Consider the following 22,696-nt stretch of genomic DNA (forward strand, 5'->3'; position numbering starts at 1 on the left):
CCTTTGGCTCTGTAAGACATGAAAGGCTGTGGGAGGTCCTTGAGGCAGCACGGGTGGATCCCCATATTATTGTTTTTTAAGACGCTTATATAGTGGAGCTGTTTCAAGTGTGCGGTACAGTCTGGGTGGGGAGTGCTCTAAGAGTTTTCCTATTAGGAGAGACGGCAGAAAAGGCTGTGTTCTGGTCCCCTTCCTTTTTAACCTTTACATTAACGGACTAGGTGAAGTACTAGTATCGAAGAGTAAAGATTTTCCCCTTGGCTTAATGACTTTACAATCGTGTTTCATGTTTAGCTGATAATACCATAGATGCAGTGGGCTATGCAAAACTTAAACTGCAAGGAGATTTACTCAAATGTCAATGTACAATTCCCTTTACCACCCACTGTAAAACCTGCCAATTTTTCGTAAACAAATTATCTGAGCATTTGGTTATCTCCAGCCACATCCCAAAAATAACAGCCAAAAACAATGAATTATAAAGTTTGCTTCACATTTATTACCCTTTACACTTGTGTGTACATGACAAGATTTACAGTATAAACACAAAGAAGTTCATATTCTATGCACTTCTTCCGCTTCCAACGGCCAGGCGTTCTCATTATTCAGCTTTCTGGAATGCAAATAACAATACAATAATTAAGGATAGTAAACATCCATTTCAACAAAGAATAATAATGCTAAGTGATAAATAATTCAATTAATGTGCAAGAACCCTTTTGAGATAGCACTTCTTCAGTTTTGTAATCAGAGGGTAGTAAAGGATGTGCTAAATGATAACTCAGTCATCAGTGATAATCTGTCATTCTGCCCCCTTACAACCCAAACTCTGTGACATGTGGAATGGCTGATATCTATTTATTATGGCAGCAGCATATGCAGATATGGAATCAAATACTAGTTTATACAAAGATTAGACTTATAAAGTGTGATATTCTGGATTCCATGCTCCCTGTGAAACAACCCTTTTGGCCCTTGGTGCTGGCATTGCCAGCGTATGCATGCTTCCAAAAGCATCGTCTATGGATTTATTGGTGCATGCAACCCAGTTCAAAGGCAAAGCCGCTGTTCATGTGCAAGTCTTCCAGGCCATACGTACTTTATTCTCTAATTCAACAGAATACCCAAAGCCCAGCTCTTACCTTGCCCATGCCAATGTCACGGCTCTTCACTCTCATCTTGTTGACCTGAGACTCTGCAATGTCTGCGCGCTCTGAAGCCTCTTCCAGCTCATGCTGAGTCTTTCTGAATCTAGACAGGTGGGTGTTTGACTGTTCCTCCTGAAACCGGTATAACATAGTGTTCTGTTAATGCAGTCTGAGTAAGTGTAACTCATTATCAGCTTAGAATGTTTCAGTGTATGACTTCCCGTTTGCTCACTTGTTCCATTATTCACATCTAAACAATACTGTGTGTAACAAAGAAGATGCCTGAGCACATCAGAAGGTGTGAATGCACCTACATAACTGATCTTAGATTAACATATTTAAGAACACATCAACCCATATAGGAGTACATACACTTACATTGGTTTCCTACATCGTAGCTGATCAGACCCCACACACTTACTAGGGCAAAAACGTTTGCCCTGAAACTGGTCCTTTGTACATCTTCATAAAATGGTACATTTCATAGTTTCAATTCTACTGTATGCCTCAAAATCACATTTACCATCAATTTTATATATGACTATGGACAAACTGAAATGGCGTATGTTCTCCTCTAAGAAAGGTAATTCCTTAGAATGTTCCAGACTCTGATATTTTCCTTCCTCTCTTAGTTTTGATCCAGAATGGAAACACCAGTGTGTTGGGCGTATGTTCATAAGCTTAATTGCGGTTCACTATTATTTCTACCTACAACGATCTAAGATAGCTTTTTCTACCCCAGTGCTCTAGAAAAGGCTTGCCAGTGCATTATCACATGACTCCTCTTAATACTAACACTGTTAGGCTTAGTAGGTGGCATAACTGGAATACATATTTGTCCATGACTCATTTTGAAAAAAAAATATTTTCTAAATATTTGACTGAAATGGTTGCAATAAGCTCTCAGCTAAAAAGTGGAATTGTGGTCTTACAAAGAGCTTGTCAAGGATGATACAATCCTATGGTATATAGTGAGTTGTAATTTGTATCAAATACTTACAGCATCCTCTGCTTGTCTCTTGTATGCTTTCACCTTCAACTGCAACTTGTCCACCAAGTCTTGGAGCCTAAGGACATTCTTTTTATCCTCTTCAGACTGTAAGTAAAAGCACAGTTTGTCATTCCATGTGAGAAAATGACAACATTTTGTTGTTATTATTGCCCAACAAAGCTGCCAAAACCCAGTCTACCGTAGTTACCTGGTAGGTGACCTCCTTGAGGCGCCTCTCATACTTGCGCATTCCCTTAATGGCTTCTACTCCACGCTTCTGTTCTGCCTCAAGTTCATTCTCCAGTTCATGCACCTGCAGGATTACATTTTTTGTGAAATTACTATTTTATTTAGTACTCTTGAACAGTTTTTTTGCTTTGACAAATTTTCAAAATGTTATTCTAGTCTTCATTCTCGTTAACATCTGGCCAACTTGTCAGGACTGGTTGTATGTTTAGGGACATCTTTGACAGGTTTACATGACCAGACATATCCTCTTGAGCTGTATGGCAATGTCTATGCATGGCACTTTCATTCACTAATAGAGACCATATGAGAACAATTAATTAAAACGTTTGTCTATATTTGTGAGTTTACTCCATTATTTGGAGCTAATTTCTAAATATTTTGAAATGTATAAAAAAACTTGAGAAGATGTGATAGGTACAGCTACTGAGAATTACTTATATGCATCAGAATGAGTAAATGTAGCAGATGTATATTTACACAACTATTTAGGTACCTGCAATTTATGGCTCACATTTTCCTTATTACCCACTCACCCTGAGAAGAAACTACTTTTTCTCCAGGGAGAAACCCATTTCTTGCCCAACCCAGGGTGTACATCTCATCAATTGACACAATGATTGCAGATTTACTCCTGTCCTTGACAAGAATAATAGTAAGTCATATTTAGACAGGCAATGTACCAAATGCCTGTGAAGTTTTCCCCACTTTTGAATCCATCAACACCCACTCTCTGCTCCTGTGAGGACATTTACTCATGCCATTTAATGTGCGTGTGTAATTTAATTTGTGTTGTGAGTGCAAATGCACGTTCTGTAAAAAACAGCTATGAATTTACAGTCAAACCCCTCAAAGTATTATAGGGAAGACTTTGTTTCCCTCTGCCTTGGTTATATTTCGATATAGCCAGCATTTCTACTTATACTGATAGTTTAAATGTTTGTGATAATGTCGTACAGATATTGATAATGTTGTAAAGAGATTGTGTAAGTATTACTCATATGTGTATAGAATAAATATTTTGATGAGGAGACATTGAAAAGAATGATGGATCGAGTGGTGCCCCAAACTGAGTATGTATTGTGCTATTAATGGCATAGGCATCAGAGGTCCATACCCTGGCTTCCAGTTTCTGAAGCTGCTTCTTGCCACCCTTCAATGCCAGCTGCTCAGCCTCATCCAGGCGGTGCTGCAGGTCCTTCACTGTCTGATCCAAGTTCTTTTTCATCCTCTCGAGGTGGGCACTTGTGTCCTGTTCCTTCTTCAGCTCTTCAGCCATCATGGCTGCCTGTGTATGGAAAGCAAACGCCGTAATAAACAAGTACCACCTCTTTCCTGATACATGTTTCACTGAAAAATGAAGTGTGTTGAACACAATTTCATAATGCATATATAATGTTAAGCTACTTGCTTCAACTCTTAAGTACTGAGAAGTAGATGGAAGTGAAAGAGGGAACAGTTTAGCCAACTGGCAACTGGTGTTCGTGATAGTATCTTAATTGAAATGATTTAGACTATCATAAGCAAAAATATTGTCTGATAGGAATAGCATCTACAGAAATATCAACCCATTGTCTGTGGATTTTCCATTATTTATTGCAATTGGCTAATATTTTTATAACAATGTATAGGAAACAATGTTTATGTCAAATGGTATTTTAGTTGCGATATTCTGGTACCTTAAGAATATTTTAGATGTAAACATCTTAGCAAAACCTGCTGAGATATCAGCAGTGACCATGAGTACATCTACTGCACTAGCTCTGAGACAGTGAAGCTGAAAATGTGTTTTGGCTGCATTAAAACTCTTTTTATGCCTGAGGGGGGACAATATTTAACACACCTTATGCACAGCAATGAAATTACAACTATCTTTCAATAGCCTTTTTCGAAAAACTGTGATGTCACCGCGGAACCCTGGCAAGGGTTGACTAAAGTACACCGCTGTGGCCAAGAGTCATCATCCATTGATCAGAGGAAAGAGGAGTAGGCTGTACTCCTCAGTCCTTCCAGCAGGAAGGCTCTCTTTACTGAGGGTTTTCCTGAAAGCCAGATGCAACTGACAAAAGAGGAGCTCAGAGAAATAACGGCTGTCTTCTTTTGCTACCTCATCTGGTCATCTTTATAATTCTGCCTACACTTTGGGATTTTTCAAGCTTTTACACTTAAAACGCACCTTAGGGAACTTTAATCCATAAAGTGAAGATGAATCAGTGTAAGACAATGCCATGATATTGCAATGGAGACTAGGAATTCACTGGTAAAAAAAAGTCTGGTGTGGCCCTTAATTCTGCTAAAGTACTGTCACTGAAAGACATCATGTTTTTCCAAACTGTACATTGGGAATGTACTGGGATTATTTCCCGAGAATCCACTTTCAGTATAATGCTTACCTCTGGATGCTCTGCCACAATGCCTAATTTGTTAAAGAATAGGGGCCGTGCTAAATGTTTTGTTCAGAAGTAGGCACCCAGCTTTATCAAATGTCAAAGATGCCACACGCCAAGGCTGCCTAATCCGGATCCACCTCATGTCTCCTTCATCCACCACAGACATTCTCTGCCCATATATGTAGCACTTTCTGGCTCTTTTCTCATCCTTGCTTTCTTTGTCCATGATTTCCACCTTTTTGTTCCTGTCCGCCTGAAACCCGAGGCTAAATTAAGCACTGCTCTGCTGAAAATAAACTCCTTTGCAAATTTAAAGTTAATAACTTGGTAGAGGCAGGTGCCCTACTTGAATTAAGTTTACTTTAGGAGCCACCCCGATGATGTATTTCCATTCATGCCCTTCACCGACCTTAAACAAGTTTAAAAACAAATCCTGATTCCCAATTGAATTACAAAATTGCTAAAGACAACAAGTACTTACATCAGTGATTGCCTTTTTTGCCTTTTCTTCTGCATTTCTTGCCTCCTGGATGCTTTCTTCTACTTCACTCTGTAGCTGAGAAATATCTGTCTCCATCTTCTTCTTCGTATTGATGAGACTAGTGTTCTGGGAAGTAAAGGGGTCATTGTCAATTGAAGCATTAATATTAAAGCAAAGCGCATGAGCAAACATGTCAGCACCGAGAAACTTTCAGTATACCTGAGTGTGTAGCAGCTGCACCCGCTCAGTGACATCGAGAAGTTCATGTTCAGCTACTTTGCGCCCACGCTCAGTTTGTTCCAGAGCAGCTCTCATCTCCTCAATTTCTGCAGCCATCAGGTTGCTTCTTCGCTCAACCATGGCCACCTGTTCTTTCAAATCTTCATTGCTTCGAAGAGCATCATCCAGGTGAATTTGGGCATCCTTTGTGGAATGGAATAAACAGAGTGTGATTTGCCATCTATTGACAGTTGGTAGTACAGCTCAGAAAAAGTAAAGACAGTCAATTGGATCCTTTACCTTGAGTTGCCCTTGCACATTCCTGAGCTGTTTCTGTGCTTCAGCTGCCTGGCGGTTGGCATGTCCCAACTGGATTTCCATCTCATTGAGATCTCCTTCCATCTTCTTCTTTAGCCTGAGAGCATCATTCCTGCTCCTGATCTCAGAATCCAGAGTGCTTTGTAGGGATTCCATGGCCCTCTGGCTATTCCGCTTGATTTGATCGATTTCCTCGTCTTTCTCTGCAATCTTTCTATCAATCTCAGATTTCACCTGGTTTAGCTCGAGTTGTACACGCAGGATTTTAGCTTCTTCATGTTCTAAGGATGCCTGAAAACATTAAGAAGTATTGCAGCACTTAAATTAATCTCTACATAAAGACATAAATAGTTTTGGCCAATATGGCTTTAACTGTATGTACTTGCCTCTGCTTCTTCCAAGGCAGATTGGAGTTCGGATTTCTCTTGCTCAGTTTGTTTCTTTGCTTTTTCCAGTTCATGAATACTTTTGCTGCCTTCAGCAATTTGTTCGGTTAGGTCAGATATCTCCTCTATGAATGTGAAAAAACATGCGTTGTTGCATCTGGCATTTCATTATTAAAATCGGCCATTCGGTACATAGAATGGAGCACTAATTACACAATATATTATTAAGATCAACAGTTGTGATTTGTTATCGATATATGCTAGAAAATTATGAGTATTCCAGTTATTTGAAATGTCAATAAAAGACAAAAATGCTTTCTTATCTACAGCTGCCTTGAAATATCATGACAATCTAAGGATATTAACGTTTATAAGCTGAACACTTACTTTTTGAAAACATGAATCTCATCATGATGATACAGCACCCCAACCTAGTAACATGCCTGGGACTTCTTCTCAGTGCTGTTTTTCACCCCCATTTACCTCATTAAAGTGCTGGAGACTGCTTCTAAAACTACCACGCGTAAAAATCATAATGTGCATTCCACTTAAAGGTATATACACCACCTTTGTGACATATATGAAACCATATTTCCACTTGCAATACAAAAAACGCATAATCCACTGAGGTTTCCTTCTAAGGCTGCTTCCTAATACCATTATTAAACATCTGCCGTACCCTACACTACATCTGATATTACTGCACTCAGCTCTCTCAAAGTACATGAGTTATCTTTTAATGCTTCAAACTCCTATTGTTATCATGTACATAAGAGTCAATAATCATAAAAGTAGAGCACTAGTCTTATAGTTTTACAACACAGTCTGAGTCTATCAGACCAAATATTCATATACGGTATGCTATCCTATCAGGGGATATACCAAGTTGACTTTACAATATAGATCCACATTCTATCAGAGGCTGAACCATTCGATCTTTATACTATAAAAGTGCTCTATCATGAGGCACCACCATATAGTCATCAGGATGATGTCAATATGAGGAGGCTAGAGCAGCCCACTGTAATGATGTGCATGATGATCTCAATGAGGTCAGAACACCTTATCCCATTGACACTGCTGACATAATTACCCTGTCACAAGACAAGACCAAACCACAAAGACATGTGTCTAGCATAAATGGTCTCTTTATGCTTTGTTACAATTTCAATTGTTACAGGACTGTGCAAACACCACTAGTCAGTAAAAGGGATATGTGCAACACAAAGCACAAATCATGACAAATATCTGCATTGGTATGTCAGAGCTTCAGCGCTATAAACTATGAATTAACCATTCTGTGGAAAAGTACAACATTCAGCAGGCACAAGTATTAACAGCATAGTTTATTAAGTAGGGAGAAGCATCAGCAATGTCCCATCCATAATGGAAGTCGGCAGATACCTGACTGACCACATTTACAGCTCTGTAACATTCTAAGCAAGCATTCTACATGCTACAACCCACATGTACTAACCAAGGATACCACACTTTCATTTCAAGTATGTTTGTAACCCCTATATGAGTAGACAAACTGTATCATACCAGACAACCCAAATAGGATGAGGAAAAGTCTGAAAGAGTAATGAAATGTATTTGTGCACTTAGCTTTAAAAACGTACATCTATAAAATATGTATTTATGCCTACAAAGCAAGGACACCCTGGCTGAATCCAGCACTTACGCTGAAGGTTTTTATTTTCTCTCTTGAGAGTCTCAAGCTGGTCCAAGGATTCCTCATAGGCATTCTTCATTTTGAACAGTTCTGTGCTCAAGGACCGCGTCTCTTTCAGAGAGGCTTCAAGTTCAGCCTGGGCTTCATCATGCTTTTGTTTCCATTCTGCCAGAACCTATGGAATCATACCATTTACAAGTTGTAGAACACATGTTAATCTTCCGTTACACTTGAATCTTATCAGAGTTTCTCTCAGAATATCTGTTATCTCTCAGACCAAAAGTCAAATAACTATTCTATTTTTTACCTAAATCACCCAAATGCCATCTGTGTGCTCCTGAGCTCTCCTGAACTTTTTGCTTCTATTGTGCATACAACATTGTATGTCAGGTTACAACATGTCATTCCATATTTTGCCTCCACTTGTATTTTTTAGGATTGTGCAGAAGGGCCTGATTTGTCTTTTCATTGCATCGGAAAACTAGTGTATGAGTTGACTGCCTTCAAGGTCTAGATGTCAGAAGGAGACACAATTCCACAATCCTCATATTCTCTCACAAGTTTTGATTATTGTGTCATAGACCAGTCCCATAATGTCACCCTTCTGAAACTGCATGTGCTTGAGTGAATATTTACCTTGGCAAACAGTGGTAAATAGCCAACTGTGCCAAGAGTGCAACGAGGTTGCATATTTGCTGTGTTACCTGAGTTAGCATTCCTAAATGCTGAAGTATAAGGTGTCCACTAAAAGGACCTTCCAGTTTATGGAAATGAGTGTGTTAAGACTTCTTTCTAATGCCTTTAGTAAAGCACCACATTATTTGAAACACTTATAAAATGTGGTACTCTCTTCCCTCAGTAAGAGCACATTTATAGTTCCTTGTTTCTGATGTGTTGTTAAGAAGAGGGACGCTTTCTTGTTTAGATGTCCACTTTTGTGGACAGCTAGACTTCAGATCCTCTCCTCTGAAACCTTTCTACAAGAATCCACAACCTGCATTATGTATTCTTGCCATCTGGTATTCTTAAATATGTCCATCTTGAAGTCTGAAGTCATGACAATGAACAATGGTCCCTTCTAGAGGTAGAGCCAGAATAGCTTATTGTCTGTAATTGGCATGAAGAGCTAGAAGTTGGTGCTTATTTACAATTTCGTCCTGAGCATCTTCTCAAATTACACAGTAAACTCAGGATCATGACATATTAGGATCTAATTTGTAAACTAAAATGTAAATTCAATGTTTCTGGTTTGCATAAAGGAAAATTAGCTTGGGGGCGTTTTTCTAAATTACAGTTCAATATTGGACCTCCCTAATTGCATAGAAGAGAATTTGAAACTTTGTGTTTTTAACTAACAAAAAGAAAACGATGTTTCCCACCTAAAACAATGTATCTACAGAAAATAACTTCTTCTTATAGATTTTCCTAAATACACTGTGCTAAAGTTTTTGAGGAATTCAGTAATGTATAAATGTAAGATATTCCACAAAGGTTTTCCCAAATCACCTTATCAAAGTTCTTCTGCTTCTTGTCTAGAGCTGCACAGGCTGCATTTGACCTCTCTACGTCAATCATAAGATCTTCAACTTCACCCTGAAGTCTCTGCTTTGTCTTTTCCAATGAGGCACATTTAGAATTAACTGCTTCGATTAGTTCTTCTGCATCCTGTAGTCGCTGAGCAAGCTTCTTCCTAATGTGGATAAGAAGATATGGACTGTACTCTGGTGCATTTGTTTCATGATTTGTATACATAAATCCCTTGAACCAAAAAGGTATTTCAAAACAGTGAAAGACACAATTTTTTTTTTTAAATGTGCAGTATTTGGCTCTAGACTAAAAGCTATCAAATTGTGAAGGCATAAGACCTACATAGGGAGTTGTTGGATTTTTATTATCAGAGTTTATTTTATAGATGTTCTGAGAGTATTTCACTGACCAAGATCATTTCCCAAATTGTTACATTTTAGTAATACATTTAAATATTTTCTGGTTACAAAAATAAGTTTTCAACCGTCAGAAATGGTGCCGGTCCTTCATGAGTCTTATGTGTTTGTTCACATAAATATCTTTTAATAAATCAACTTAAGATCTAAAAAGGCTGGTTTGACACCTGCGCTATCAAGACCTCAGAAGTTCCTTTGCAGAAAAAATAGCTCTTATGATTGAGAACAATATCTTAAATATAATGTTTTAAAGCATCCCAAGAAGAAATGTTAAAGCCTGAAATAGCCATTTATTGTATCCAGAATCATAAATGTAAGTAACTGTCATACGTTTTACAGAGGTCAAACACCTTTGCTTAAGTCAAGAACATTTTACTTATGTTTAACTCTCGCATGGCCTAATCCAGTGATACTCAAGACAATACTAGACATACATAAAACATATTTGTTTGAATATGGGTCCTGAAAATAAAGTCTGTTAACATTTGATACTAATCAGAAAGACTTATTATGACGCAAATAATAAGCTCCCTGTGCGTCTCTGGTTTGCATCAGCTGTATACAAATAACTATGCCAAAGTGCAAAAATGTTTGCATCGAACCCAGCATGACGATTCTTTGAGCATCACTCAGATACTCATATGCAAACGGAATTACCAAACATTTGTTTGACTGGATCTCAAAGTTCATTCCGGCATCTACAGATTTCCTCTAGTGCAATTGTTTGAAAATATGAAAGTGCTGTCGCTTTTCTCGACGATAAATCAACTGATTTTCTGTCATTACATATAGAAATAGGAATGCAAGCAGTTGCAAATGTCACAGAAACCTACTTGGCCTCTTCCAGCTCCTCGGTGCGCTGGATGGCATCTGTCTCATACTTGGTCCTCCACTGAGCAACTTCTCCATTGGCTTTGGACAGGGCTCGTTGCAGCTCAGCCTTGGCCTCCTGCTCCTCTTCATATTGTTCACGCAGTAAGTCGCAGTCATGTCGCGCAGATTGTAAACCATGCGCAAGTGCATTCTTAGCCTAAAATATATGACATAAAAGATTTATTTGGATCAAAAATGTTTAAGGGAGTCACCCTCATGGTTCTTTTAAAAACAACAAAATTGTGTAGTACAAGTCTACAATTAAAGGCTTGGAAATGTCAACATGTTCAATATGTAGTAGCTGACATCAACCTCTACTGGCCGAAGACGGCTGATAGCCAGAAACCGGTCCTAGGATGCTTGATTCCGGTCCAGCAAAGACATGGCTTGGCAGTTCGGGCTGGACTGTTCCCATGAGGCACAAGGTCAAGGCTGATTTGCATATGGCCATGTCTGAACTGGGGTTGTGTGGAGTGCACAAACACGATGGATTTAGGCCCAGATCTCTGTACTGGGGTGAATGTATGACATTGTTCTGCATTCTGTCCATCAACTATTGTTTTTGTATTTATCAACCTCTACTTACCACAGTCAGGATCATAAAATGGACAAACAAATAACTTTCAACAATTAAAACATCAAAATACACATTACAGGGGTAGGTGCCATTTTCCACCAATTACATATGCAAATGTGAATACATTTTATAAGTGAAAATACTGGCAGAAATACATTCAAAAGCAGTGTATAATCATTTTAAAAAGACTATTGCCTCATTAATAAGTGTGGGTAACGGAGCCTGACAAATGCTGAGCATTGTGAAAGAAATTGTCCAAAAGGTACTAAAAGCTTTCTAGCACCAAGGCAACTAGAAATGTAGACATGCAGGGTGCTCTTTTCCCTCAGTAAGAGTCATGGAGATCAGAAGCCAAAGTCTGAAAAAAATACTCAATTACATTTACTTCATTCAATTTTATGATATTCAACATTTCACCACAGTGTGCTAGCCATGAAGCGCCATAAAAGATCAGTCACTGTCTGCAGAAAATGAGCTTGGCTGCCCTATAAATGATGGAGTGCAAACCCCCATATTGGGTGCACTTAATGAGCATTGTGGCTGTGCACCTTGTTATCAGGATCAAAAACATTACTTGCCTGCTCACTCAAATAATTCACACTTGTGCCGGAGATACTGTAAATGTAAATGTAAATGTGTGTGTCTTGTAAAGCGCACTGCTACCCGTAGGCGTCCTGGCGCTATAGACCGCTGGGGAACCCGTCCTGGCTTTCCCTGTGTGATGTTCCCTCCTGGGTATCTCCAAGGTGAAACCAGGCATCCCCGGCGTTAGTGGGGGGCCGTTATGGAGATAAGGCAAGCTAATTGCCAGAGTTGCCGAGTGTGATCCCTGGTTAGATTAGGCACCGAGGCGAGAATTATTGAGTCCGCTGACCCTGGTTCACGATGCATATATGCTTGGATCTGCCTTTACCTTCTCCTCCCTGTCTGAGTTTAAATAATCCAAAGTCATTGTGGGGGACACATGTATGTGGTGCTTATAGGATATGGCAATGAATTGCTGAACAAGCATTCACCGATAATTAGCTACTAGGTCTTTCATGTGTGCTTCACATTCTTCCACCCTACTTTTGCCTAAACGTATTCCAATTCAAAGAAGAAAGCAAAGTGGACCAGAGTTTTCATTAAGGTTCTCAATGACAAAGAGCAGCTCACTCCCTGATACACATGGAATTGCAAGGATTAGCTCACACGCACAAAAATATGTATCAACATGAAATAAGGTTAATGTGCATAGAATGAGAATACAGATAAGAGCAACGTATGCTGTTTTACATCAATTACCTTTAGTTCTTCTTCCAAGTGTCTTTTCAGCTCTTCCAGTTGCTGGGTGAAGGCTTGCTTGCCTCTACTTAACTGAGATATTAAAGACTCTTTCTCATCTAGAAGCCGAGAATATTCGCCTACAACCAGATTTATCACAAAATCAGCTCTTTTTACCCATGTTACAACAGTTTCATTGTGCATATAATATTGAAATGTACACTACACGTGCCCTTTGTGTACTTACCATTCTCTGTTGACAGGCGAGCTTTCTGGGTATTTAAATCATTAATTTGGCGCTGATGTTCTTCATCTTTTGACTTAAGCTCAGAAAATTGGTCTTCCAGAGTTCTGCAAATTTTTTCCAGATTAGCCTTTGTTTTGAAGCAAAATGAGAAGAGTTTAGATAAACATGTTGCAAAACTTTAGCTGCAACTCATGATACTCCCTGGGATTGAGAAACAAAATAATTACCTTGGTTTTAGAGGCAGACTCCATGTTACTTGCGAGGTCATCAATCTCCATCTTCAGTTCACTCTTCTCCTTCTCTAGTTTCTGCTTGACTCTCTGCAAATTGTCGATTTGCTCCCCAAGTTCTGCTGTACTGTCTGCATGCTTCTTGCGCAGAGCGGCTGCTGTTGCCTCATGCTGCAAAGTTGACTCTTCCAGGTCACGGCGCATTTTCTGGTACTCTGCCTCTCGCTTTTTGTTCATCTCAATCTGAACTGAGGTGGCCCCACCGGCTTCCTCCAGCCTCTCACTGATCTCTTCAAGTTCCCTGGAAAGGTCTGATCTCTGCTTCTCTGTTTTAGCTCGAGACGCTCGTTCTGCTTCTATCTCCTCTTCAAGTTCTTCAATACGAGCCTATAATAAGCATTTTAAATATTACCCTCAGTTGTATAGCCATAAACTGCCTCTGCTTCAAACTAGCATTTGTAATTAACAAATACTCCATAAAACTTGAAAAAGCTTGTTGATAGATCTCTAAAAACGTAAAACTTTTATCTGGAAAAGAGGTAAAAATGGTTATTCAAAATTTCACGGATGCATATATACACACCATTTTACACACACACACACAAACAGAAATAAAATGTTGATATTCATTCTGCTTATTAGTTCTCCATATTTTTCCTTGTTTGTCTGAAGGTTTGGGTAAATATTGCCCCTCTCACTTGAATAATATAAATGTATGTAAGCGTGCATACATAGAATTACCTGTAATTCCTTAATTTTCTTCTGTGATTGAGCCCCTAGAACCTGTTCATCTTCAATCCGGCTTAGGAACTGGCTAATCTCAAACTCCTTCCTGTTTTAGGGGAAAACAAATAAACATAATGTTTGTGTGTGTTTATTACAAAGCAAACATGTTGTCTAAGGGATGTTTATCCATCACAACCCTGAGTATCTTCCGGATCATAAATGAGCCATTATTCCCCTTGAAAAGGTCTGAGACTCAGGTGGTATTTTCACACCAATATTTTCCACCATAACTAGTGATATATTCCCTTAAAAGAGGTAGACTATGATTTATTCATCATCTGTCAGACTCTAGGCTTTGCCATTTATTCTAGAACCCCCAATCACCACCACCACAGAGCATTGACAATGGCTATCATATTTCGTTACTGTTGTCAATGTCAAAGCAACATTATATTTTGTATGTTTTTACTTTTTGTTCTTTTCGTCCAGTTGCTGCTTGTCATTATCCATATCCATCAGCGACTCCTGGGCAAGTTTGAGGTCACCTTCAAGCTTCCTTTTTGCTCTTTCAAGGTCCATGCGCAGCTTCTTCTCTTGTTCCAGAGACCCCTCAAGCTAACGAAACAGAAAAAACACAAACTATCATTATTCTGGCGACATGATATAGATTTTTGCCAACTGCTACCATTAGTTCAGTATATGTCTTACATCATCCACTTGCTGCTCCAGTTTAGATTTCGCTTTTGTTAGGGTATTGACTTTATCTTCCTCAGCTTGGAGATCATCCAGGGTTTGCTGATGGGCTTCTTGAAGAGCCTTTTTCTCCTTGGTGAGCTTGGCAATGTTTTCATCCAGGCCAGCCATTTCTTCAGTAAGATTTTTAACCTAAACATGATAGAAAGATTTGCATATGTATCCATATTTTAAAATAAAAGTGATGTATGCCTTTTATTTACTTTTTATTCATGGGCCTTCCACAACTCCTTAAAACAATTGTACCTGTAATTGTGCTTAGACAATGTATTTTATCTTTAGCAATTAAGCAAAAAGTAGCAGCGTGGTATTTTAACTGAAAGGGCAAGATACGTTTTGGCTACCAGCATACATTTTTGCAATTTCCAATTTAAGACAGCATTACAGGTCAATCTCTCTTAAAGTTAGTCAGAGAACAGGTAAAGTATGGTGACATATTTAGTTTTATGATCAACTGAGGGACACATGGTGGTACAATGGGTGTAATGCATAGGCAAAGGAACTTGATGTTTAATTGAATCTGTTTACTGAGGACACTAACCTAATGATTAAATAGTGAACCGCATACAAATCTCGTCTAGATATCACCAATCTGCCAGATAATTTCTGATGATATAAGTAACCTATCTCGACCCAATCTATGTATGTGGATGAAAAAGGAAAATGTGGCATCAACATGGCCCAAGGAAAGATCGATGACATGGCCCAAGGAAAGATCGATGATGGTTCTGCATTTCAGCACTAAGACAAAGGAGCATTTGCATGTGTCATTTCTCTTTAAAACAATGTGCCCACATTTCTGTATCACACAGTGTTCAAAGGTTGGACACCTTCTAATGAAGCATCTGCTCAGTATGACATACCTTATTCTCCGTGGCATGTTTCTCCTTTTCCACCTTGGCCAGTGTCAGTTCAAGGTCATCAATGTCTTTCTTCAGTTCAGAGCACTCGTCCTCAAGCTTCCTTTTCTTGGCTGTTAGCTCAGCATTGGATTCTTCTTCATCCTCAAGCCTTTCAGTCACTTCCTTGATTTTAGCTTCAAAACCAATCTTACTTTTAATGAGTTGATCACACCTCTCCTCAGCATCAGACAGATTTTCCGATTCCTTATATATGTAAAACAGAAATGTAAAACATCAGATTCAAAATATAATGCTGTATTGCCAAAAATCTAAAGTATCAAACATAACATTTTATGTGGTTGCTTATGCCTTTTGGTGGATGCTGAAGCAACAGATATAAGGACTCATGTTGTGGTGAAAATCGTTAAAATTAGCCTCTGCCTTAACCATACTATCTTTTCTAATCATGTCCCTCCTTACTTGGCACAGGTATTTACCTAACTCTACCTTCCTGAAGATTAAATTAGCTGGCACTTTATGATAACATCCCCACTATTGCCTACAATTCACAACATAACCTTTCGCAGTTGACACTGAGCCTGCTCAATTCTCAAAGGAGAAAGAATATTCAGGTGTCATCTTGTATTTTCATCCTATATGTATGTAATGCCACGTGCCTGAAGCATCAAGCAAGTTAGGGCATTTTACTGTAAGAATTTTTTTATGCCACAAAACTGCAAAGGAGGGCAAATGGGAGCTCATATTACCTTAATGTGCACTGAATGACCTTTAGTTCTTTTCTCAGATATATAGATTTTCCATGTAACACCCTCCATCTTCATACATGCGTATCACAGATACATATGAAAATAATCTTGAGGGAGATAAGACTTTCACACTCTGACTCAACTGATTCAATATGCATTTTGAACAGCTCAGTACTTGAAAAATCAATTATATCAAGTAATTTCGAACTAGTGCTAACTGTTACATAAATGTTGACTTGGTAATTCACTAAGAGTTGTAATGGAATTCTGTAATGCAATGCATTAGAACCATTGAAATGGCACTGAATAAGTACTGCAGAAGAAAGCTGGGGTGAATTGACAAAATCACTCTCAACAATATTGTTGAATATAAATGCTGTGTCCTAATTACTATTTGCAAAAATGTTATCTAATTGGGTGGAGATTTTCTATTATTTAATCAAGTGGAGAGATATGTTTCTAAACAATATTTTTGTCAGAACATATTTGGTCCATGATATTCTAGTACCATACCGAAAGCTGTAGGGCCAATGTAACAAGTCAAAACACGTGCTGAATAACAATGTACTGGAGAAGTAAACTGAAAGGTCAGTATATACATGGAGCTGCTAAGAGAACATCATCGTTTCCAAATCTGTATTGAGATCGCATCTCCAATTGATCTTAATGTGTGCATTGTTCCTAAGACATATTAGCCCAATTAGACTAAAAGTCTAATTGGTCTGCCTGAACTGTAGGTCTCCTACTATCAACTAAAAAGCCATGTGGCTAATCACTTGGTTGGTATGCAAAGTATCACTTTAAAGACTACATTTAAAGTTGCAAAGTAGAAGATCCACAGATTGAAGCCCTTGCCAATTGATGTCAAATAATCCTTGAAAATATTTGTCAGTCAAAGGCATATGCTGAGTTTTTCCTATTTAAATTAATTTATAAACATATCCCTCATTTAAAAGTACTCGAATTAATGTCAGTGGGCTTGGGTTAATTTGAGATTTAGAGGCACATCAAGATTAGCTTTTTACAGTTACTTACAGACTGGACTTGGAGAAGCAGATCATTCTTTTCCTGCATAACTGCAACCATTTTCTCTTCCAGTTCTTTCCTTTTAGCCTCAGATTTAGCCAGATTTTCTTTGGTTTTCTCAAATTCTTCCTTCATGTTGGCCATCTCCTTCTCAGATTCTGCACTCTTCAGGAGCGGCTTAATCTTGAAGTACAGCTTCATCCATGACCAATGTTTGACATTCATGAATGAGCGGATGTTGTACTGAATGGTGAAGATGGACTCCCTGAGAGTTAATAACATAAATTGGTAGGTATTCAGATAAAAACAACAGGAAAATATCTTAGCACATTATTGTTAAACCTTTATGTTCACAGTAATATAATGCACTTAAAAGGTATGTAAAGTTACATTTACACAACAAGTCACCTTCTCAAAGTACTGTTTATATTAGTTTCCCTTTTCTGATTTCCCTAGATTACCACACTGTTCTAATCTAACACAGTAATATGAGAAACAAGAGAATAAACATTCTTCAATAGTCAATCCACATGACTTCTATTCTATGTTACCGATGTGGGCAAATGCTTTTCTGAAAACTTCATCCTTCCCTAGTGTACTCAGCCCATATATAATTTTCTTGTTACTCCTGACTTCCCAGTCATTTAAACTGTTGCCTTTTTCCATGGGAAGAAGGTGAACACAGGATATGTTCTCACACTGTTTTACCTAAGGACTAACAGGCTAATGTCTGATGGAAAGACACAACCCAAGGAAATCACTGATAGAAAGTGTGCAGAATAAAAGGAAAATGTATGGAAATATATGAAGTGTTGAGAAATACTGTAATTTATCTGCATATATGGAACAGGTGCATAGTAGGAATTCAGTCAATGAGAGCACCACCTTCTCATGCCAGTACACATTCTTAGTGTTAAGTACATAAAGTGACTTGTACTGTGATCCACACTTTGGAATGAACTAGGAATCTAACTTACCTCAAATTAACACAGTTCAAAGCTAAATTTTACTTTAATATTTGCTTTTCATGTTTGAAATCTTAGAACGGCTAATTTCAGGGTTACCAGATTGTGTCTTAGAAATATCATACAGTCATTTGTTTTTTTAAGTTTTATATAGCACAAACTTGTCCCAAATGTATCAGAGCACTTTACTCTAGCACCAGTTGTTTTACAGATGGACATATTCATTTTTGTTAGGCACAAGGAGATTAAGTGATTTGCCCAGAACCACAAGAGGTTGAGCATCCATGCCAAGACTCGAACCCGGTTCCCCATCTTCAATGTCAACGGCTTTAGGCATTAGGCCACATAAATGCTCATTCATTCATTCAGCCTCCTGTATTTACCATTTATAGCATTTAAAGCACATAAGTGATGGATTGGGACAGAATGAATGCAAGGTAGCCATTCCTAAGATTGAAACCAAAGGTATCTTAAACCATTTGCCTGTATTAACTGTCCTCGTATTTGTCCAACAAGTAAAATTTACACTTTCTATACAGCATTGAAATTGATTGTAGATTGTTAGGAAAGATTTTGGAAGTGACCTTTGATGATCGGAAATTAAATGCTTACTATAGCTCTGTTTTTCTACTATATCAATTTAATAAATGTAGTTGCGTTTTGAGATGAGGGCTCAGGGAGTATGGCAGCCATGATAGTGTGTATAACCTAAGCATTGAGACATGTGGGGGGCTCTCTAAAATAAATAGGAATGTTATTGCTAATGTCTTTTCTTTGTAGGCTGATTTTGTGAGATAAACTGATCTTTGTTTAAAGGCGTCTCACTTATGGAATTATCCAGATTACGGACAACACTTACAAAGATGCAGATTGAATCAGTGATCCTAAGTATTGTATCATTTATTACATTTAATTTCCTTTTACCTAAACATGCAATCTGTATGTGTTTTGCATGTCAGTATCACATGGAATTGATGATGGCATTGTAATATTAGTGACTCCTGATTTAGTGGATGCCAAAATACATTACAATACATTAGATTTGACATAGTGCTTGGTAACATGCAGGAGAAATGTTTTCACAATATTACTCAGTTCTCACCTCCTTTGCATCATCTTTTGAAATTCTACCCTCATGAGGAAGCCACGGCACATAGCCTGAGTGCGAGTTATCAACTGGGCTAAGCGTTCATCTCTCATCTCTTCAAGGGTACCCAAAATGCCAGCTTTAAAGAAAACCTATTGTGCAGAGTGAAAGGTTGGGTAACAGCATATACAAAATGCAGAAACCATAACGATAGTAAGTATGTACATAATTGGAATTTGAAATTGAAACTTGCCAAGGCATCGATTTTACCAAATATTATACATATTGGTAAGTTGTTTAAAAACGTAATTTTACACAATGTGATGCAATAATTGTGTGCAGCAGATATAGAAGCACAAAAGGCACAGAGAATAGTGATGTGTAAGTAATGTAAGTTACCAACAAGAAAGCAAGTTGTGCCTTTGTTTTTTTAGTGTGACACAATCATCCCATAGCATCAGTACTCAACGTGTTTTTCACCATGTTGGGTGCACTATTCTCCTACCCATAATTATCAGGCTAACAGATTCTAAAGAGAATTGAAATTCATCTAGCAAGTAAAAGAATTGCAGTCTCTTGCATGGTGATTGGAAGGGTATGTTTCTCCAATAGCCAGAGAATGTTTTGCAAAATCTGTACCTCTATGGGGCCATATTCTAATGACATAAATGTCAACAATCTATTGCCCACTAAAGAAGATATTTAACACATTCATAGTTATTTATTGACATTAGCTGAAGTTACAGATATCTTTGGTTGACTTCTAATCTAGCTAGTTTCTAAAACAAGATGATATGAAGAAGTAGATCACTGATATTTCAAACCCTGAGCAATGTAGATCGATGATTGGGGACTTTGTTTCTAATTACATGATTTATAAATAAATGAACACATATTTAAGATATGTGGCAGCAACATATTTTCAATTTAAGCACATGTGGGTATCTGCTTGTAATATATTATTATATAACAAAATAAAAAAACAAAAGTATCATAACATTTAGTATTTATTGTAGCATAAATTATATATATTCACAGAATATGCGATAAAACATTAATAAAAGCTATTTACCTTTGTATGCCCAAATTTGTACTGAGTATGGTCAACATCTATAGATCCAAGAAGCTTCTCTGAAGCTTTCTTACTGTCAATGAACTGACCTTCGGGAATTGCACTTGCATTTAAAATCTTGTACCTGAAATAAAGTAAAAGAGAGGACAATGCTTTGTTCATAAATGATGGAGTGGATTAGCCAGATCATATCAGCACTAATCTGCATTCTGATGAATAAAGATGTACGACTTGCTAGACCCTGTGCGTCCCCCTTCATGTTTGGAGAGGGTATAACCATAACCTTGACCAGCCTGGCCACCGTGCAATCTTTAAATCCATGAACATCAATCAATACCCACCTAACACCCTTTTGATTAATGTGATTAAAACAATGTGTAGAATGAACATATTATCTACTCAACTGGAACAATATATACCATCTCATCATTGGCCAAGATGATAATCTCCACAGCCCTACATCACTGATCCTACCTAGTACTACGGAACAAGGAATACAGGCATGTTTGCACATTTTAATTATATATTCCCACTTAGGTTAGACACACGCTCTAATTGTAATCATGAAATTATTCTTTTCCAAATTCTCAATCCATTTTTGGTTTATCAAAAATGTTGCTTTGCTTGCTAATAGTTCAATAGATGAACGCACCCTTTTGAGATTTCTATAGACTTTTCATATAGACTTTTTCTATTAGTATTTGATTTTTGATTAATGCTTGAACAAAAAGTTGTCAAGGTTTTCCTTTTAACATATTTTCTTGTAGGTATCACACCTGGGGGAAGTTGCACTTTTTTCTCAGAAGTTTCTCCTTACAATATAAATGTGACTTAATTCTTTGCTCTCTTAATATTCAATTGATGCTGACATGAAATAGGTGTCAGTATAAAACCCACCTAGATTGAACATTAGAAGTGACATATGAAAATAGCAGAGAAATACAATGATAAACAAAGGTGATATTTATGTAACATATACCGTTGCTTGAAGTCAGCATATAAAATTCTGCTTGGGAATCCTTTTCGGCAAATTCTAATACCTTCCAACACTCCGTTACACCTCAGCTGGTGGATAACCAAATGGTGATCCATGGCGCCTTACAGAAATCCAAACAAAAAATAGCTTTAAAACTAAAAGCGTACTTTTAAACATGTACCAAATTGTATATATCAGCGCCATTTACATTGTAAACACATAAATCATTATTTTATAAATATTCTGTCATATTGATAAATCTTAAGCCCATGATGTAGAGCCCGGTTCACAGAGCCATTTTGACCATGAGCGTGTGTTATTCATATATACCCTTTGATGCAAAATAGTTACATATGCTATACACAAAAGGATACTAAGCAACTGTAAGTTCATTTATTCCTCTGTAATTGTACACGGACTCACTGTATGAATGAAGGATTTATAGCCTTCCTTAAAATCTCTCAAAGTCTTCTCCCTACCAATTGGCAAATCAATGTTCTCTTACCAGGCGTCTTTGTTTCATTGGGAATGAGACAACGCACAAAGTGGGGGTGGGTGCTTCTCAGGTTGGACATCAGTTTGTTCAAGTTTTCCTGTGGTTTAAGCATTGAATAATGGTTGCATTAATTTCGCTATATGTTCAAACAAAAATAAATAAATCTGTGAATGTGGCTTACCCTGAACAGAGCTGACACAGTCTGGAAAGAACCACCCTTCTTCTTGCCGGCCTTTTTGCCAGCGGTATCTTAATTGAAAAGAGGAACAAGGTAAAAGAACTGACATGATAATTTATGGCTGTAAACATGAGCAAACAGATCAAAAAGTATGACATACTGTGTCCCATTAAGCAGGCAAAAAGCAACACCATAGTGTCACAGTGGTCATTTTTAGTGTCAAATTTTCTGTTTCTTTATTTTTGCTCCATTCTTTATTATGAAACTTTGCTGATATATTTCTAAGGACTTCACTGATTGTGGCATCATTGTGTGCAATAACACCCACAAAAATGGAGATACCATGGAATTCGATATTCCTCTTGTGCAGTATTACCTAACCATTCCCAGTGCCGTAGTTCAGAAAGAGGGATCACACAGTAATTCCACAAGTTTTCATCCTTTTGAAGATGCCATACTCAGTAAATTGTTTTTTTACCCATGCACATTCCAGCATTGCTGGCATTTATTCTGCAAAATCTGTGTGGCCAGCATTGTTGGAGTTTATTGAGCAAAATCTGTGTGGTGAAGAACTCCATGGTCAATGTAACCTTTGTGCACAAGTTTTAATTGTGATTCAAGCTCATTCTTATAGCAGCCTTCAGAATGACAACCAATGTATCTGATAAAGTGTGAAAACACATCGGTGATATCTACCAAATTCTGCACCTTACTGCCTTAAGCAGTATTGTCATTTGGGCATATGTGTATGGGGGAGGGAGGGAAAGGTGATCTTTCCCACATTTAGGGTCTCAATACAAGTACACCGGTCCCAAGTGGGC

The 22,696-nt window shown here is 37.9% G+C and overlaps 1 protein-coding gene across 1 annotated transcript in view; it reads right to left on the reverse strand.

Annotated features, from left to right (window-relative positions):
* Nucleotides 1–476: 476 nt before the first annotated feature.
* LOC147701931 (myosin-4) overlaps nucleotides 477–22,696 on the reverse strand; it is a 36,710-nt gene continuing 14,490 nt past the window's right edge. Inside the window, exons 17-41 of the mRNA XM_086930557.1 lie at nucleotides 21,879–21,946; nucleotides 21,707–21,794; nucleotides 21,205–21,322; nucleotides 20,226–20,349; nucleotides 19,169–19,305; nucleotides 17,111–17,366; nucleotides 15,330–15,572; nucleotides 14,422–14,598; nucleotides 14,183–14,328; nucleotides 13,729–13,819; nucleotides 12,985–13,374; nucleotides 12,758–12,884; nucleotides 12,532–12,650; nucleotides 10,631–10,827; nucleotides 9,361–9,544; nucleotides 7,864–8,029; nucleotides 6,180–6,304; nucleotides 5,776–6,084; nucleotides 5,476–5,679; nucleotides 5,257–5,382; nucleotides 3,503–3,673; nucleotides 2,348–2,452; nucleotides 2,149–2,244; nucleotides 1,143–1,280; nucleotides 477–613 (exon numbers count right to left, since the gene is read on the reverse strand). Coding sequence (XP_086786683.1) covers nucleotides 602–613; nucleotides 1,143–1,280; nucleotides 2,149–2,244; nucleotides 2,348–2,452; nucleotides 3,503–3,673; nucleotides 5,257–5,382; nucleotides 5,476–5,679; nucleotides 5,776–6,084; nucleotides 6,180–6,304; nucleotides 7,864–8,029; nucleotides 9,361–9,544; nucleotides 10,631–10,827; nucleotides 12,532–12,650; nucleotides 12,758–12,884; nucleotides 12,985–13,374; nucleotides 13,729–13,819; nucleotides 14,183–14,328; nucleotides 14,422–14,598; nucleotides 15,330–15,572; nucleotides 17,111–17,366; nucleotides 19,169–19,305; nucleotides 20,226–20,349; nucleotides 21,205–21,322; nucleotides 21,707–21,794; nucleotides 21,879–21,946 — 3,917 coding nt within the window. The 3' untranslated portion in view covers nucleotides 477–601. The remainder of the gene's footprint in view (nucleotides 614–1,142; nucleotides 1,281–2,148; nucleotides 2,245–2,347; nucleotides 2,453–3,502; nucleotides 3,674–5,256; nucleotides 5,383–5,475; nucleotides 5,680–5,775; nucleotides 6,085–6,179; nucleotides 6,305–7,863; nucleotides 8,030–9,360; nucleotides 9,545–10,630; nucleotides 10,828–12,531; nucleotides 12,651–12,757; nucleotides 12,885–12,984; nucleotides 13,375–13,728; nucleotides 13,820–14,182; nucleotides 14,329–14,421; nucleotides 14,599–15,329; nucleotides 15,573–17,110; nucleotides 17,367–19,168; nucleotides 19,306–20,225; nucleotides 20,350–21,204; nucleotides 21,323–21,706; nucleotides 21,795–21,878; nucleotides 21,947–22,696) is intronic.

The sequence above is a fragment of the Lissotriton vulgaris genome, chromosome 7, assembly GCF_964263255.1.
Source record: "Lissotriton vulgaris chromosome 7, aLisVul1.2, whole genome shotgun sequence".
Classification (NCBI taxonomy): domain Eukaryota; kingdom Metazoa; phylum Chordata; class Amphibia; order Caudata; family Salamandridae; genus Lissotriton; species Lissotriton vulgaris.